General features: G+C 37.2%; 1 protein-coding gene across 4 annotated transcripts in view; it reads right to left on the minus strand.

The window, feature by feature from the left end:
• LOC135201852 (kinesin heavy chain-like) overlaps nucleotides 1–14,926 on the minus strand; it is a 481,090-nt gene extending 466,164 nt beyond the window's left edge. Inside the window, exon 1 of one of the 4 annotated variants that reach the window (XM_064231140.1) lies at nucleotides 13,618–14,926. In XM_064231140.1, the coding sequence (XP_064087210.1) occupies nucleotides 13,618–13,782 (165 nt within the window). In that variant the 5' untranslated portion in view covers nucleotides 13,783–14,926. The remainder of the gene's footprint in view (nucleotides 1–13,617) is intronic. The other 3 variants (XM_064231141.1, XM_064231142.1, XM_064231143.1) reach the window with 3 other exon arrangements.
• Nucleotides 14,927–18,894: the final 3,968 nt, after the last annotated feature.

The raw sequence follows: 18,894 nt of genomic DNA on the forward strand, positions 1-18,894 counted from the left end.
AAGGGTCCTTCGCTGGAAGCAAGAACCACCTCCTCGTGTTCGGTGGCAACACAAAAGGAATTTGTAATGAAAATTAGAATATTGTCACGGACTTGGAATTACATTTGTCAGTGGTACGCAGTTAAATAAAGACATAGAAAAGTACTTGATAAACTCCTCGGGCACTTGCCAAAATGAAAGAAGCTTTCTCGTGAGGAGTTTCAAAGTCGAACTTTTTCTCCTCCCAGCTCCGAGGCCTCCCCCCCCCCCCCCCCCCCCCCCCCCCCACCCCCCCCCCCCCCCCCCCCCCCCCCCCCCCCCCCCCCCCCCCCCCCCACCCCCAAGGAACTGGGTCACCCGGCAGATTCAGGAGGAAGCAAGAGAGCTTTAATAGCAACCTGCTCCATTTTTAAGGACCATAAATAATATGGACTTTGCACGCAATATTTAAAAAACAAGTAAAAAAAATGCGCCGAACTTTCTTCGGAAAAATCGAGTTTTCTGTATAGCGTATTATGATTAGCCACTGCCCGGTGGTGCCCTGTGTTGTTGATACCTACAGCGGTGCCAGACGCACGATCATGGATAAATTCAACCTTAAATTAAATAAAAAACTACTATCTACTGAGATTTGAGGGCTGCAACTTAGTATGTTTGATGATTGGAGGGTGGATGATCAACAAGCCAATTTGCAGCCCTCTAGCTTCTGTAGTTTGTAAGATCTGAGGGCGGAGAGAAAAAGTGCCGACAGTCAGACAAAGCCATCTCAATAATTTTCTTAATCAGAAAACTAAATAGCACATTGGCAATAAAATTCACGTTCAGACATGCCGTCGTCCAGCCCGAGACCAGCATCTAGCCCCACTGACCTATATATAAGTAAGAATGAAGGTACCTTGGTAGGCCTCGACCGTCTCATATTGACACATTCAGAAAGGTATAGGAGTGCTAATAATAATAATAATAATAATAATAATAATAATAATTAAAAACCATAGCAGTGTTAAAAATATATTTTTTGTACAAGGTTAATATATAATATACATATATATAATAACACTACTATGGCTTTTAATTGTCAATGTTATAGCCTTCTTACAGGGGTTCCATTCTAGTTAAATAATAATAATAATAATAATAATAATAATAATAATAATAATAATAATAATAATAATAATAATAATAATATGTAGTATTGACAGTGATAGCTACATCAAGCGCATTCATTTTACGTAAAGTCTTCTCTATCTTTCTGATATTTGCTCTATCAAGGTTAATGCATTCTGCCGGCAACATGACAAACATCAGCGGGTTATCAGAAAGAGAAAATAATAATAATAATAATAATAATAATAATAATAAGAATAAAATAATAATAATAATAATAATAATGGATAAACAAATCCACAGTTATCTTAATGTACATATATTTAAATTTAAAAACTATAAGGATAGCTTTCGTTCCCATTTTCAATTGAAATTAGGAAACAAACCGATTCCCGAAAGCTATCCTTATAGTTTTAAATTTAAATGTATATACAGTTACATAACTGTGGGATTTTCTTTTTTCTCCATTTGAAGACTCGCTCTACTATGAGTATCTTATAATAATAATATAATAATAATAATAATAATAATAATAATAATAATAATAATAATAATCATAATAATAATATAATAATAATAATTACTTCTCATTATATGAAGAACAATGAAATTAGGAATAAAATCCAATTATAATCTTGTTCAATTAAAATAATAATAATAATAATAATAATAATAATAATAATAATAATAATATAATAATAATAATAATAATAATAATAATAACTAATAATAATAATCTAATAATAATAATAATAATAATAATAATAATAATAAACTGAAGTAGACCTTCCCAATAAAAAGGTATTACAGCGAATTTCATGCCGGATTTTTCTAGTTCTCTCGCCTACAGTAAATTATGCAGTTAATGATGAGCCGAATACAACCAGATTTAACCGGAGGATTTAGGCATTTTTATGGCTACAGATGCTGATAACTCCCAAAGCATTAGAATTCTCTACTCGAACGTTAGTATCTCGCTATCTCGCTTAATGGATGGCTCTAACACTCCCGTATAACCAACCAAGATTTGATTCTTATGAAACAAATCCGAGGACACACCCAGATTATTGACGAGGGGTGACGTGCGTCAAGTCATTCGGTAAAATTATTTATCGACTAATTTCGCCATTCATTTTCTATGTAGGGCAAATGAATATACACACACACACACACACACACACACACATATATATATATATATATATATAATATATATATATATATATATATATATATATATATATATATATATATATATATATATATATATGTTCATCCTGTCACTTCATCACAAAACCTTTAAATTTCATGAGAATTCGTCTTCGATTATCATCCTCCCTATCCTCAACATCCCCTGGAATCCCCTCCAACCGCCTCCACTCCCACCCCCTTTCAACTTGGATCCAACTCGCAATTGACTTTAGCAGACGTCGACAGGCTGGAACGTCTCGTGAGCATATCGATTGTTGAGTGGTGCGTGTGTATAGGTTACGGGACCACAAAACTGAACCTTGAACCTTAAAAGCAGTCTCTCTCTCTCTCTCTCTCTCTGAGCAGTGGACTTCCCTTGCCATGAGCGAGATGATCAATGTAAACAACCCGGTGGCGCCATCTGCCCACTGGTAAACGAGTCGTCCGGTGGGCTAAACCGTGAGTCACTGCTGGGTGTAATGACTTCGCCGCCATGCTCACTTTCACTTTCAATTGTAGGATCGTTACGTAACCTCTAAGATATTTCCACAGCGCACCAGCAACCCTGATGTCTGTAACGAATCCATTTTCACACTCGTCAAGTCATGCGGAATCTTCAATTTTCTTCAGTTTACTAAGACATTATAGCTTACGTGGAAAGCAGACATCATAGCTTACGTGGAAAGCAGGCATTACTCTCTGAACTAGATTGCCCTACGTAGCGCAGATTATCCATTATTTATTATTATTTTATTATTATTATTATTATTATTTATTGATTAATTATTTGATTATTATTTAGTTGATGAAAACCTATTCACATGGAAGGAAGCATACGGAAAGGGAAATGGTGGTGTGGGGAAAACGAGGGTTGTCCAAAGTCTGGCAAAACGAAGTCTTTTGTAAGGGTTTTATAAATAGAATTTTTCATAAATCGTACTCAAACTCTCATTGATCAGCCATCTAAGCCATTTTGTAAATTTACAGTTTGGGCATTTTGGACAATTTAAGCAGACGCTCTAAAATTTCAGGATTATGAATAAATAAATGTATATATAGATATATATATATATATATATATATATATATATATTATATATATATATATATTATAGCGTACATATACATACAATTCTAAAAGTTCACGTGGATTCCTTGAAAGTTATATAACTTAGGAAAGAGGTGAAGTAACAGAAATCCTCATTCTAGAGGACGCGATTAATCACAAAAATATTTTGGGTAAACAATTTCTCATCTCAAGTACTTAAAACATGGTTTACCATATTTATCTTTCAGACAGAAAAAAAAAAAAAATCTTTAGTCATAAGGAATCTGTCACTCTTCATCCGTTCAAGTACATTTCTCACCCTCTTCAGTTACAAACCCTGAGCGTCTAAGAAGAAATCCCGAAGCGGAGTAGTACCGTCAGTGCACCTCATACGCTGCACTGTAGGCATACACTTAAGGTTCTTTGCAGCGTCCCTTCGGCCCTAACTGCAACCCCTTTCCCTCCATTTACTGTACCTCCTTCCATATTCTCTTTCTTCCATCTTACTTTCAATGTGCAACTGAAAGGTTTTCCTCCTGTTACTCTCGACCTTGTTACTCTCAATTTCCGTTTCAGCGCAATGACCTCACAGGTCCCAGCGCTTGGCCACGGGCCAAAATTCTATATTGCACCTTATTCTACGAAGGAATGCCTACCCACCAGCCCCAACCACACACGCACAAATAGAAAATGGGCAGTACTGGCTATTATTTCATTCTGGGTCAACGGCGAGGTGTCATGAGAAGGAACGCGAATCCCATATATTTCTTTCTCGCTCACATCCACCCTCATCGATCTGGAGGAAGGAGGAGGAGGAGGAGGAGGAGGAGGAGGAGGAGGAGGAGGAGGGGAGGAGGAAGAGGAGGAGGAGGAGGAGGTGGTAGGAACGTAGGGGTTTCTTGCACATGACAGCCCCGAATGACTCTGCAATATATTTTTCGGAAAAGACAGAACAGCTGGCTACCATTTTTCAATGCAGATACGAGGGCACGCGACGTAGTATCCTTGCCAAGCCCTAGCCTGTCTGAATTCGGAAAAAGGAGGAGACAGGAGAAAGTGTGAGATTTAGAGGTTGCCATAAGCCCACCTCTTAGGAAGAGAAACTGCAGAAGTCAAAGAAAGGAAGAGAGTTCTGGAAGCTGGGACGCATATAGAGAAAGATACAGCATGCAATATACTAAGTAAAAGAACATAGCCACTTTAATATTACTATTATTTCAGTAGAGAAACCCATTCACATGGAACAAGCACACAGGGGTTAGCACCTTGACATTCAAGCTTCAAAAGCACGTTGGTTTTAACCTCCCACCGCAGACCCCACACTGCAGCAGCAACTGATCATGCGAGATCAGTGTTAAAAGAATGTTGCGAAGGAAGAGAGAGAGAGAGAGAGAGAGGGCAAAGAAAAACCAGCAATGCTCCTGATCAACATCGTTGATGATAATAAAAGTGATGACAGTCATCCAAAGACATAGAGGGCTTCTCGAACGGAAAGGAATGCGTGTTTTACCTCCGTGTTCCACCCGCCTTCACCAACCAACGCCCCATACAAACAACTTCTCCCCTCCTCTCCACACCCTCCCACGCACGCTCTTCTTCTCTCTCTCTCTCTACTCTCTCTCTCTCCTCTCCACTTTCTCCTTCCTACACTTCCACCTGTCTCAAACAGCTTCAAAACTCTCGACATTCCATAAAGTTTTGTTTCTTCCCCAAACATCAATGCCATACACTTGTTTGGAGTTACTGGAAGAAGAGTTGTACTGGGTAAAAAAAACTATATAAAATTTTACCATATGAATTCTGTCATAATTCAGTCATAAGGACGTTAAAACGGACTTATTGCTTCTCATCTTAAATGTCCACAAATAAGACTGTACAAGCATACACACTATATATAGTTATAAAATATATATATTATAATATATATATATATAATATATATATATATATATATATATATATTATATATATATATATATAAATAACATACATAATAAACACACACACACACCACCACGCACTCTATATATATATATATATATATATATATATATATATATACTATATATATATATATATATATAATATATATATTATATACATAATAAAATCGGTATATATACATATGTATGTATAAATATACATACTTATGTAAGCACATATATGTATATCTATATATGTAGATATACAAAAATAAAATATATAAACCTCACAAAGGAAGGAGTGATGAGAATCTAATCCCCGCAGAGGGAAACGACTTGGGCCCGTTTTCTGAAAGCACTAATGTGTCTCTCTTTGCTGTCCTAAGCAGTACATCATGTTGTTCGTGGTTAGTCGGATGCAATGCAGTGAGTTGCAGTGGGTTGAAGCCAAAGGGGGAAAGAGGATGTGGCAACAACCTCATCTCGAAAGAATTGTCGAGAAGAAGCGAAAGGTTAATATCCTAGGGATCCAACTTCAGAATGGAAACATTATACTTAACCTTGCAGGATTTCATTGGCATAAACCCGATAAAAAACGTACGTTCTGAAAAAAAAAAAAAAAAAAAAAGTGCGTAGAATGGAAAAATTATACCTTATCTAACAGGATTTCATAGATATAAAACTGAGAAAAATTTACGATAGGAAAAAAAAGTGCACAGAATTTGGTTACCATAAAAAAACTAGAAAAAAACGCGCCGAAGTTTCTTCGGAGCAATCGAGTTTTCTGTACAAAGTATAATCAAGGCCATCGAAAATAGATCTATCTTTCGGTGGTCTCGGTATAATGCTGCATAAGCCGCGGCCAATGAAACTCTAACCACTACCTGGCGGTGGGTTGGCCTATATCGTTGTCAGTCGCAAGATTGTGGCCAACTGTAATCTTGAATAAAATAACAAAAACTACTGAGGTTACAGGGCTGCAATTTCGAATGTGTGATGACTGAAGGGTGGATAATCAACATAGCAATTTGCAGCCCTCTAGCCTCAGCGGTTTTTAAGATGGTGGACAGGAAAAGTGTGGACGGATAGACAGAGCCAGCACAATAGTCTTCTTTTCAGAAAACGAATAAATAAACATCGGAACTAAAATGAGATGAAACGTCAATGAAATTATCACAACACTTTAAAAGCAAAATAAGATAAAACTGCGAGTGTCTATAGAATACTGAGTCAATAACGAAACGGAATAGATTATCGTCAGATCCCTTAAGAGAATAAGCATGAACAAAATTTGTGGTACACACCTCTATAAAAGAAGGAATGCCTAAGTCTTTACCGCGTCCCAAGGTTAATTTGACAAATTATGTCAGTAATGAATAACGAGATGGCACCCGGGCTGACTGGGAAGGAACGGGTTTCTATCTGTTTGAAGAAGAAGAAGAAGAAGCAGGAGGAGGAGGAGGAGGAAATAGCTGTCATATGTTAAGAAGGCTTAGATGGGCAATGGAGTACGTCATTTATTATATAGTCTTTCCATGAAGAAGAAAGAGACTAAGAAAATACTGATATATAAGACGGGAAGAAGCAGTTATCTTTATAATAATCTCTTTTACTGCAGAAAAGGGAAAGAAAATGATAACTAAATTCAGACAGACAGGAAGACAAAAAAAAAACGAAAATTGAGTTCTCTCACACCTTCGCCATCTTGCCAGAAATAACGAGAGAGACACAAAAATGAATGACCTTCGGGAACTTTTTATTGGCCTCCTTTGTGTCTTCGCGCGAGGTCACAAAGCCTCCGGGAAAGAAAAGCCGGAGAGAGAAAAAGCGTGAGAGCGAAAACTCTGTAGTATTAGTGTCACGCCTCCAGGAACTTCGTATCCCTCGGAACTGTTAATCCTCGGAGGCTTCAAGAACGGCTCTGAGGAACGGGACAGTTCGAGCAGTCCGTTTCTTTCTGCAGGAACGAATTCTGTTGGAAATGATGAATGGCGAAAGAGATTTATTTCATGCGCGCTCTCTCTCTCTCTCTCTCTCTCTCTCTCTCTCTCTCTCTCTCTCTCTCTCTCTCTCCATTTTGTAGTTACGTTTTCCTAAAATAGATAAATATAGGTGTTTATATATATATATATATATATATATATATATATATATATATATATATATATATATATGACTGAATCACAATAACACATGATAGATTACACATAATAGTCTCTTAGTTTTTTTCATATATTTATATATAATTATTATTAATTTATTATATATTATATATATATATATATTATTAATATATTAGATATAATTGTAGTATGCATGTGTGTGTATTCGAATATATATATATACATATATATATATATAATATATCTTTTATATTTATATATATATGTGTGTATGTGATATATATATATGTGTGTGTGTAAGTATTCCTGTAATATATATATATATATATATATATATATATATATATATATATATATATAGTCTGTATACAAGAAGACATACGCACACAGTACACCGTACACAAATCTGCAGGTTGTAATAACTAATTAATATACAAAAACAGGTTCAATTTAAGCCTATAACGCGATCTCCCCACCCCCACCCCCACAAAAAAAAAAAAAATACATAAAATCAGAAACCTACCATTTAAACCCTTTTTCCTAAAACTAACCCGAAATGTTCCTAATTTCGATACCATTCGAAATGTCCGTCAAATTCAGCCGAACGTTTCATCGAAAAGCATTTTTACAGATGAGTTAACAAGAGTGATTCCTATTATTGACTAATAGATGCACCATAATGGCTGGACATCAGCTACATAGGTCATCGACGTCGGGTAAATTTAGGAAGTTGCATTTCATTTGACGATGGTCAGGTATCACTATTTTTACTCTGGACCATAAGTAAATCAAATGTGATTGTGATTTGTAATCGGTTATATCCGTAGTACTTATTACACACACACACACACCCACACACACACACATATATATATATATATATATATATATATATATATATATATATATATATATGCATTAAGCTACAAATTCAAATGTCCCTTAATATGCAATTTTCTCCACCTCCGAATTAACATATTTTCTATATTTTAACATATATGGAAATATATTATTCCGAGCGAAGCGAATGGATATTAAGGGACATTTGTAGCTTAATCCGTGTATATGAATCACGGTGATGTGATAAGATCTTAAATATTATAAATATATAGGATAATTACTATATCATATAAACATATAATAATAATATAATATAAATTTATTTATGTATATATATATATCATATATATATATATATATGATATATATAAAATATATATATATATATCATATGTGTGTGTGTGTGTGTGTGTGTGTGTGTGTGTGTACATTTTAAGTAAATATAATATGATGTATACACACACATACACTTATATATATAGATATATATATATATATATATAGATATATATATATATAGATATATATATTATATATATATATATTATATAACAGAAAATATTTCAGTCATTTATATATACATACGTAAATATAGTATGCATAAATATCCTTCTCATACCAGAGAATGACGAATCTTTAACTAGACGGGGCATGGCGTTGACAACCTCATTTCATATATCAATGTCTATAAAACGGTCAGAGACCTTGGCAATCTGGTGTGAGCGGCACTGAGTCCCAATGAGGCCCAAGACCCCAGAGTCACTCCGTCAGGCGGAGCCAACTTTCATTCAATACCATGCAAGGGTGAATCACAGTATGCTGGCGATCAATAACACTTGGAAGAAACTAGAACCCCTACGACATTTACTCCTTCAAGATACTGCGCCTCTCTCTCTCTCTCTCTCTCTCTCTCTCTCTCTCTCTCTCTCTATCATTGTACAACAACATAACTGCTTTGCTTGTCAAATATTTGATTTCTTCAACCAAGCGAACAGCTGACTGACTACGTACATTCAAATCTAGATACTATATTTATGGGAAAGCTATTTATAACGAATACAACATCTACTGCTTCGGTAACACTTTAAGCGCATAACAATTTAATCCATCCAAAGATAATAAAACCATCATAAAGGGCAATTAAACATCAAATACCATATAACTCCCAAAGTGCGACACAGTAGATTCAGGGTCGAGGGGAATACAGTGAAGAAACAAAAGCAATCACGAAAAAAGGCTCCGCTAGACATAAAATTTACGAACCTACTTTAATTACATAGGCCTAGAATGAATGGACCTTCCACCTAATCTCATTAAGATTACCCACGAATCATCGGGGGAGGGAGTCCGACCCTCAACAGACCACCCCGCCCCGGGGCCTTCTGGAAGATATTCAGAATGGAGGAGATGACTGGAATTCTCGTCTTTTGTATTCCAGGATTTCTAATTTTAGAAGCTCGTTGTATTCCTCCCATTCCCATCCTTGTACTTCAGTTTCTTTTTTTTTACCCCAAACGCCTTCTTTTCTGCCTACTATTCCCCTTCAATTATTTCATCTGTTATCCACTTTTTTTTTTTTTTTCTTTTTCTTTACTTTTCTTTTATTTTTCGGTCATTAAAAGTATTTGCTCTATTTACTCCCGATTAACTGTTCATAATCCTCAGTTTTTCCACATGTTTTTTTCATGTCTTTCCTTTTTCCAAACTGATTTGTCTTCTCTTAACAATTTGTCTCTTCTTCCGGAACTCGTTCTTGTCCTGCTCTATAACCTTACAAAGTTCGGTCCATTTCACTTCGAATAATAAAATACTCGAGAAAGAAACGGGAACGAGTGCTACGTCGGAAAACGACGCCATTCCGCTAAGAAAAGTCATTCAGAATGTCTTAAAAATTTTGGTATATATATGCATGGCTTGGTATAAATAGGAAGGGAGAATCTCTTACGTATTAGTTCTGCTTGAGACATCCTGGAATACGGCCGAAACGGTCCGTAGCAATAAATGGAAAACACACCACGAATCTGTCTACTTATCCAGAACTTTGAAGAATTATTGTAAACAGAAGTAAGGAAATATGAAAAAGTCTGCATCAAAGGAGTCAGTGCCACAGAGGCGATTGCCTACAACATATATATATATTAATATATATATAATAGTACTAAATGGAATTATATATATATATATATATATATAACATATACATATACTCAATGGCAACATTCACAATGTCTCTGGAGATTCAATGCCCGTTCAATGCCACTTCAGGTCTCGATTTCTTAACAGGTTTCTAGTTTGATTTCCACTAAAATTCTGGAATACCCTCCGTTTTTCAACTGGTATGTGAAATGGGGTTGCAACCCACCACAGTACATTAACTACCAGTTAAGTGATATATTGCTAGAGTCAACGGAGGCAAAACGGATTTGAATAAGACGTCAGTAACGGCAGCTCCTTCCTCAACCTGGATTAGAACTAATGTTTTTCTACGTTAGTACATTCTCGTTAATGCATTTTTAATACAGCTTGATCTATTTATCTATTTATTAATTTTTTTTATAAGTGTGATCTCTTCCATCCGTATTTCCCATTACTTCCTTTCCCTTCTCCGAAAAGAACACCATACTCTTTGGAAGCTTTAAATATCACGTCAGTTGCCCCTGTGGGCTTGTTCCGTATGAAGAGGTTTCATCAACTGAATACTTATATAATAATCTCCCAATGCACCAATATGCAATTTGCTCTAAAGAAGTAGAGAACAAATACATACAGAGACAGACGCCTGTGCTAAAAAATTCACGTCGCTATCATGTTTCGAGAACAGAGAGAACGGAAGTGCATAAAATGCCTTTATGAAATGTGTTATTCAATAACTTAAAGAGAAACGCTTCATCATCACGAGCCGACAGCGTCTTGGCAGTGATACCATTGGCACATGGCAGTCGAGCGCACTGCAGTTTAATATAAGAAATAAGTACGAATTTCAGTAATAAGGAGGAAGTACGAACTTTAAATTGTAATAATACGAAGGCATTAGGAACTCCAATCATACAGTTCGCTACCAAATAACGAGCACCTCCAAAGATACAGCTCAAGTAAAAGCTCAGTAATACAGAACAACCAGACTTCAACAAGAAACGCAAGATTATTCAGTGTTCCTATAACTTAGTGTGCGAGATGAGTTCAGAAACACAAAACAATTAAACCTGAGTGATCAGAAGCAATTGGCCTCCAGCAATGCGGTGCAACCAGAATCTTCGGTGATCAGAAGCAGACTGTTCAATCCAAAGGCCACAGTTATTTCCTGCTCACTAAATGAATCCGGGGCAAGTTTATGCTTCGGTTATAAAGTGCAAGGAGAGTGAAGCAAGAACTTCAGTAATCCGGGGCAATTAGACCCTTGATCGATGTGGTGCAAGGAGAAAATTCAATTAAACGAATCAAATAGAAATTTCGAGCGCACGAAGTAACAAGACTCATCAATGTCACGGAATAAATAAAACTTTTATCAGCCGATGCAGACAGACTTCAAAAGCCAAAAGCAAGGTAGCAAACACTTCTATAAATCGTAGACAAATTACGTATCACTTCTAGCTGTTTCTTGTTTGACAATGAATGAAAATGAGGAGTAATTTAGCAAAGCAAACAAACACACAGACAACAATACATTATATAGATTGTTATATATAACTCATGGATTCTGACTTCCTCGTATCCTCCACGTTTTATATACGTTCTTCCTGAGAACCTAAAACCACAAAGGAAATATATATAGATATATATATAATAATATATAATATATATATATATATATGATATATATGTGTGTGTGTGTGTGTGGTGTTTGTGTGTGTGGATATATATATGATATATATATATATATATATATATATATATATATAAGTGTTTATGTGGGTATATACACATTATATAGAAAGTCCAGCCCTTTGAGAAGCTAAAACGGTTGTAGGAGAGAAATTTCCAAATCCATAAAGAAAAGCAGCGCCGTCAGTTCATGTATATAACCTCAACACATTAGTATACACCATACAAACAAACTGCAATGTATATCCAGTCATTGATCAACTGAGGGTGGTAATGGAATCTAGAAAAATACATGAAATTCTAATAAAAGTTCCCGAGATAAAAAAATTTCCAGGACGGGAAAATCAAATCTGGTGGATTATAGTTCTTGGAATATCGAGAAAGTCTGGTTTTATACGAGTTAAAGTTCTCTTGCTAAAGAATGACGATGAAGAATTTGAGTGATTTCAGTCTCCGTTTTTCTAACTGCCTTGACCACTCTAGCGAAAAGAATGTATTCGAAAAGTTAAACCTTTCAGTGTCTTTCCGAAAATATAATATTTGGGCCTAGAAAGGAAATCATCTTGTCTTCAGAGTAACGTCTTTGTACCAGTTTGAAAACAATACTGTTACAAAACATAATTTGTCAATCTATTCAGTAGCTTTCATCTGCGTGGGCAGTGGAACCTCTTCAGCCGATACTCAAAGAAATTTACGCGTGATTTTAAACGACAACCGGAAGTGTGTTCTTATGTACGTAGGTGCAACTGTAGACGCATACATGCATAAAATCTATAAATGTATAAAATAGATCTTGACTAGCCTACTCAAGAGTATTCATATACATTTGCACAAATATGCATATAAACTTTATCTGCACCGTCATCTGAAACGATAAAGTATGGAAAATCTTTGTTTTTATATATAAAGTTAGGTACATACAATGTCTGTGTATACAGCTTCCAGTAAGGGAACGCCCACTTTCCCAAATGCATATTTTTTCACATTAAATAACCTTCATACATTGCGGTCTGGATGATATTCTTTGTTAGCGTTCCACAAGAGTTGCATAGAATACTGACGACACACTGCCTCAAAAAAAATAAATAAAAGAAGAGAGAGAGAGAGAGAGAGAGAGAGAGAGAGAGAGAGAGAGAGAGAGAGAGAGAGAGAGCTTATCGTAAAATCTCCAACTTTGCCATGAGGCAAGTCGATTGGAACGTCATCGTATGTCCGACGGATTAAAGGTGCCTTCCGATTTTCACTTTAACAGCCATGGCGCCACCATTTTTGACTGTTGGACCTCCTCCTGATCGAAATCATGACATCGATGCCTAAGTCGTGCAGCTGGGGAGATCTTCGTTATATGTGATCGATCGATCGAGGCGATGTCGGTGACGTCACTCGCACTGATACGGTGAGGAAGGTCAAAGAGATCCCGATCTCATTTTTTTATTTTTTAGTTCAATTTCGAGCAGAAGTTAAGGTGACACGATGAAGGATGAAAGTGAAATGAGATGAATGACAGCGAGTGCAAAACAGAAAACTGAATTTTCAAGAGCAGAGACGAATGAATGACAGACGAACGTCATCTTCTGGTACTTACCCCAACTGAGACCATCTGATCTTCCTGTCCTCTAGAGCTTGGAAAGCTGCAGATGAATTTACTTCCGGCGGCCTCCTCGGACTTGTTGAGGGGCCGGAAGCGGCAGATGACACGTATGCTGTCATCGGCCTGTCGGTCCTGGGGCTTTTCCTCCTCTCCTCCCATCTTGCTCACTTCGGGATCCTCCTCCTCAAGGAGACTCGTGGTGGCGGACTTTCAGTAGAGCCTATCCCAAGGAAAAATAACCCGCGGCCACGGGATGCAATGGCCGACGTGGAGGAAGGACGATGGGGCTTGGTTGCGGATATAGACGAAGCCTGTATCACGCCCAATGAAGTACGGAGCTACTTGCCTGCCTGTAGGCGAGGGAACTAGAGCAGTTTTTGTTTTCCTGTGCGAATGCGCCGAAAGTTAGTTTTGCACGTGTACCTCAGCAGAGCATGTCGGGAGTACGTGGGCCGGATGGGTGGTGTTAGCGGTGGGTGAAGAGGGAGGGGGTCGTGTAGTAAGGAGAGGAAGGCAGCAGCAGGCTCTCTATTTACCTCCCTCGAGAGGCCAGCTGGCGGCAGGCGGTAGCCTCCGGCGGGGGAAAGGGCGGGGGAGAGGACGAGACAATATGAGTTTCTTGGGTGAGAGAGTACGAGAGAGAATGGACAAAACACAACACAATATTTTTCTCAGACACAAATAAACACACTGAGGAGGAATGCAACGGCCGGTGACGTGTCCCCTTCAGACGCAGAAGCAGGAAGGCCACAGCCCAGCGCACGGAGGAACTCTCAACGACGACGGCGGCGACACTGATTCGCGACTCCAAGGGCAGGTGAGAGAGCGAGAGCGAGCGTTACGAGTGGATGGATGGATGGCGTCAGACACAGCGGATGTGGAGAGCCGTTGCTCGCTCACGAGCCGGCATGATGATGACTAGAGCCTTGTTGCTGCCGATGCCGCTGCTGCTGCTGCTGCTGCTGCTGCTGCTGCTGCCGCTGCCGCTGCTAGTCGCTGGAGAGACACCCAGGGGGAATCGATCCGCCACTCGCGTCACTCCTACCACGCCCACCACCACCACCAACCACTACAGCTGCTGCTGCTGCTGCTGCTGCAATACCGCCGTCGTCGACGTAGTCGCCGCCGCTGCTGCCACCACAGCTGCCCTGCTGCACCACCCCTCGGACACCAACATGTAATTCGACTTGACTCAAAGGGCTTGACCCGAAAAGCCAAAGGGAAAGCCCGTGACGATCTTCCTATTTGCAGCTTGGCTTTCCAGTATGGAAGCTATGCGTTCCAGGTGGAGTGATGCACTACTGTGGCGCCCGCGAGTGTGTATGTGTATGTGTGCGTGCGTGTGTGTGTGTGTATGTGTGTGTGCTGGCGACGGACCCGCCCACGACGCTGCCAGATGTACCATCCAGATCTTTCGCATACATGCACTGTGGTTCCAGGAGACTTTAAATTGTGCTTAACTTCGTAGAGAAATAAGTCTTCCCCTGCGAATGGAATGCAATCGTCTCCTGAAAAGGCAACGGAAGGCCTGGAACATTCCCAAAATCTGAGGGTCTGGAATCATTCACAGGTTCCCTTGTTCCAGCTGAGTGGGCCTTAACACGCGCTAACCCACAAAACTCGGTGCACCTATTGTTGTCAAGTGTTTGCATGGGGGAGGGGGGACGAGGGAACAGAAACAAAAACTTCGAAATAAAAAAAACATATATCAACATACAAGTACCATTCCGAGGAATAATAATTATTCCTGCTTATTATCCCACGCACCGACCGACGATCCAGGAGGAGACGCTGGAAGAGGGCCGCAGCCAGACAGAATCGTTTTCATTAATTATGGAATGTGAACCTTTTCACAGGGAACTTCTTCTTCTTCCAGCTGACGAGAGCGATTCCGTTCTTCTGTTCCAATTTTAATAATAAAATCTCTCTCCTCTCTCTCTCTCCTCTCTCTCCTCTCTCTCTCTCTCTCATGAAGTTCTGACTCAGTCTCTACAATTCTTAAATTCCACCTTTTTCCATATTTCGTCAGATTCTGCTTATTTTGCTCTGCGCTTTCCTTATCAGCACTGAATAACATGACACAACCCCGAAATCTACTGAATGAACGCATAACTGCATTCATTACGTTACAAGTATTCACGCATATTAACTCAATCTTAACTCTCTCTCTCTCTCTCTCTCTCTCTCTCTCTCTCTCTCTCTCTCTCTCTCTCTCTCTGTTCTATTGTCTGAATGTTTTTGCGCACCATTGTATATCCCCCTTCTGATCCTCCATCTTTTCTTTTATTTAATTTGTTTTTATTTTCACAAAAACCTTGGAGCGATTTCAAAGCCACGTTTGAAACAGGTCATCATTTTCTTTATTATGTTCTTTTAAGCTTTTTATTATTCTTGCATGACGTGATATGGACAGAAGCTACAAACTATGAAGCAGAACCTTCTAGAAGGATGTTAGAAAAAGTGCTCAACTGCTTAATAATGACGTCATATATATATCATGTGTTACTAGACATTCTGTTTGTTCAGAATAGTCGCCTAATACACAACCGGTCACATTGCAAATGCGAAAAATAGGTGGCAGTGACCTACAAAGCAACTCTCCCAAAAAAAGGTCACTCACACGGAATGGGGAGACAATCGAAGACCAGAAGAATCACTATTTCGACGTGACCTACAATTCGTCCCTGTTTTGACGAACTGGCTAATCCATTTTTTTTTTCAGCCAGTGACTCAGTTTTTGTTACGCTGTAACATATCAAACTTAAGCTATCTATGTTGTCACATTTTCAAACAAATTCCTTCAAAAGATGAGCTAATTAGAAGCTCTGTACAATATCAAAATCTTTGAAGCCAATTTTCTCAGCATGTGGGAAAAATGGGTTACGCCAGTTAGTGAAACGAGGGACGAATTGACAGAAACGGATACATTATCAATCAATAGAAGTTCTGATCTTCAATGGTTTGTTTGTTTGTATGGCGTTTTGACGTTGCATGGAACCAGTGGTTATTCAGCAACGGGACCAACGGCTTTACGTAACTTCCGAACCACGTCGAGAGTGAACTTCTATCACCAAAAATACATATCTCTGACCGCTCAATGGAATGTCTGAGAATCGAACTCGTGGCCACCGAGGTGGGAGGCAAAGACCATACCAACCACGCCACTAAGGCGCTTGGTGTTCAATGGTGATGCAGTTATTCTACAAGCATGTCAAATATCATCAAACTGTTACGCAAATAACTCTTGTTAACACTTTCTAAGCCAGATTTCCTGAAACAAACTTCTCTGACTGAATAATGATTTCATATATGAACAGTAAAATATACTTAAAAGAAAAGAATTTTAAATCATATGATACCATTAGCTTTCCGCCAGTAAGTAACATGTCATACACATACGTTGGAGCACATACTGTATTTCTAGTGTGACACACACATGTATATAATATATAATATACTATTATAATATATATATATATATAATATATATATATATATATATATATATATATATATATATATATATATATATATATAATAAAGGTTTTTGCCAGGAAGGAAAATAATGAAAAGCAAGATAGCCACGCACGTTCGGTCTAGTGCGACCCTTTACTCAGTTGTGCCTGAGTAAAGGTCGCATTAGACCGAAAGTTCTTGGCTATCTCGCTTTTTTCATTTTTTTCCTTCGTGGCAAAAACCTTTATTTATACATAGCATCACGTTTTATATACTTCGTGATCAAGTTATCATATAAATATATATTCCATATATAATATATATATATATATATATATATATAATATATATATATATATATATATATACATACAGATTTCTACGTTCCGGAATTCATTGCCTACCTACGCACCAATATATAATGACAGGACAGGGTATGAAATTAGTACATACAGCACCTGAGCGCTACAGCACCTGTGACAGTTTTCTGATAGCAGACCGAGAACTTGAACTCCACCACAGTGCTCTTTTTCAAATGCAAGGACCCAGGGTTTAAGAAAAGAAAAGAAATCACGAAAGAAGGACGCCCTTAACCCATAACGTACCCAAAATAATGTTTATAAAATTAATGTACATGAATTATATACTTAAAATTCGCATGCATGTATTCACAATATTACAATTAACAACAATGTCAACTAGTAATTTCCATCTAAATCTTACAGCGAAAAATAGCAATAATTTGGATCAACGAACACCATTGTATTTAAAAATGACCACCGGACTCCCAAATCTTAAGTGGAATTCACTTATGAAACTTAATTGTATAAGTCTGTCTTAGATGTGAGGGCAAACTTAGCTTTCAGACTTTAGTTTGTGAGAAAATATCTGGGAGAATGTTGCAGATACTAATTACGCTCCAACTTACAATTATTTTTTCACTAAAAGATTCGTTCAAGAAATCCGTAAATTACAAATAAAGCGTCTCTCTCTCCTCTCTCTCTATCTCTCTCGCTCTCATCTCTCTCTCTCTCTGTTCATAAAACGCAATACTTCTATCAACATGAAGTACTGCACGCGCGTATAAAACATACACGTGTATATATATATATATATATATATATATATATATATATATATATATATATATATATATAATATATATATATATATATATAAGAAGAAAGAGAGGAGAGAGAGAGAGAGAGACTTAATCGAACGGCCATAGTTCTAGCATCACATGTGACATACACTTCAACCAATACGCCTGAAGTACATATAGTTCCATTATAACACGGAGAATCTAAACTAATGTATAATTATATACAATAATATATATATATATATATATATATATATATGATTATTTCCTATACGTAATTCATTATAACGTTAATAAGAGGAAACTCCAAAAGGGGAAACAAGATAATATTCTTGCCCCATTCATAATCAAGGATGAAACCCAGGTGCAGCATATTTCCTTTACACCATGCATTCGTGTATATACGTATATGTACAACTGAATAACGAAGATATGGCATTCGTTTGCCCATATATTTATATATATATATATATATATATATATATATATATATATATATATATATATATACATATATATAATATATATATATATAATATATATATATATTATATATATATATATATATATATATTATATATATATACGAATATTAATATATAAATATATATGTGTGTGTGTGTGTAATATATATAAATATATAGATATATACATAAACAAATTAAGAACGTGATACGAGACACTGTTTCTAACGACATAATGTCATGGATATA

The sequence above is a fragment of the Macrobrachium nipponense genome, chromosome 28 (assembly GCF_015104395.2).
Source record: "Macrobrachium nipponense isolate FS-2020 chromosome 28, ASM1510439v2, whole genome shotgun sequence".
Taxonomy (NCBI): Eukaryota; Metazoa; Arthropoda; class Malacostraca; order Decapoda; family Palaemonidae; genus Macrobrachium; species Macrobrachium nipponense.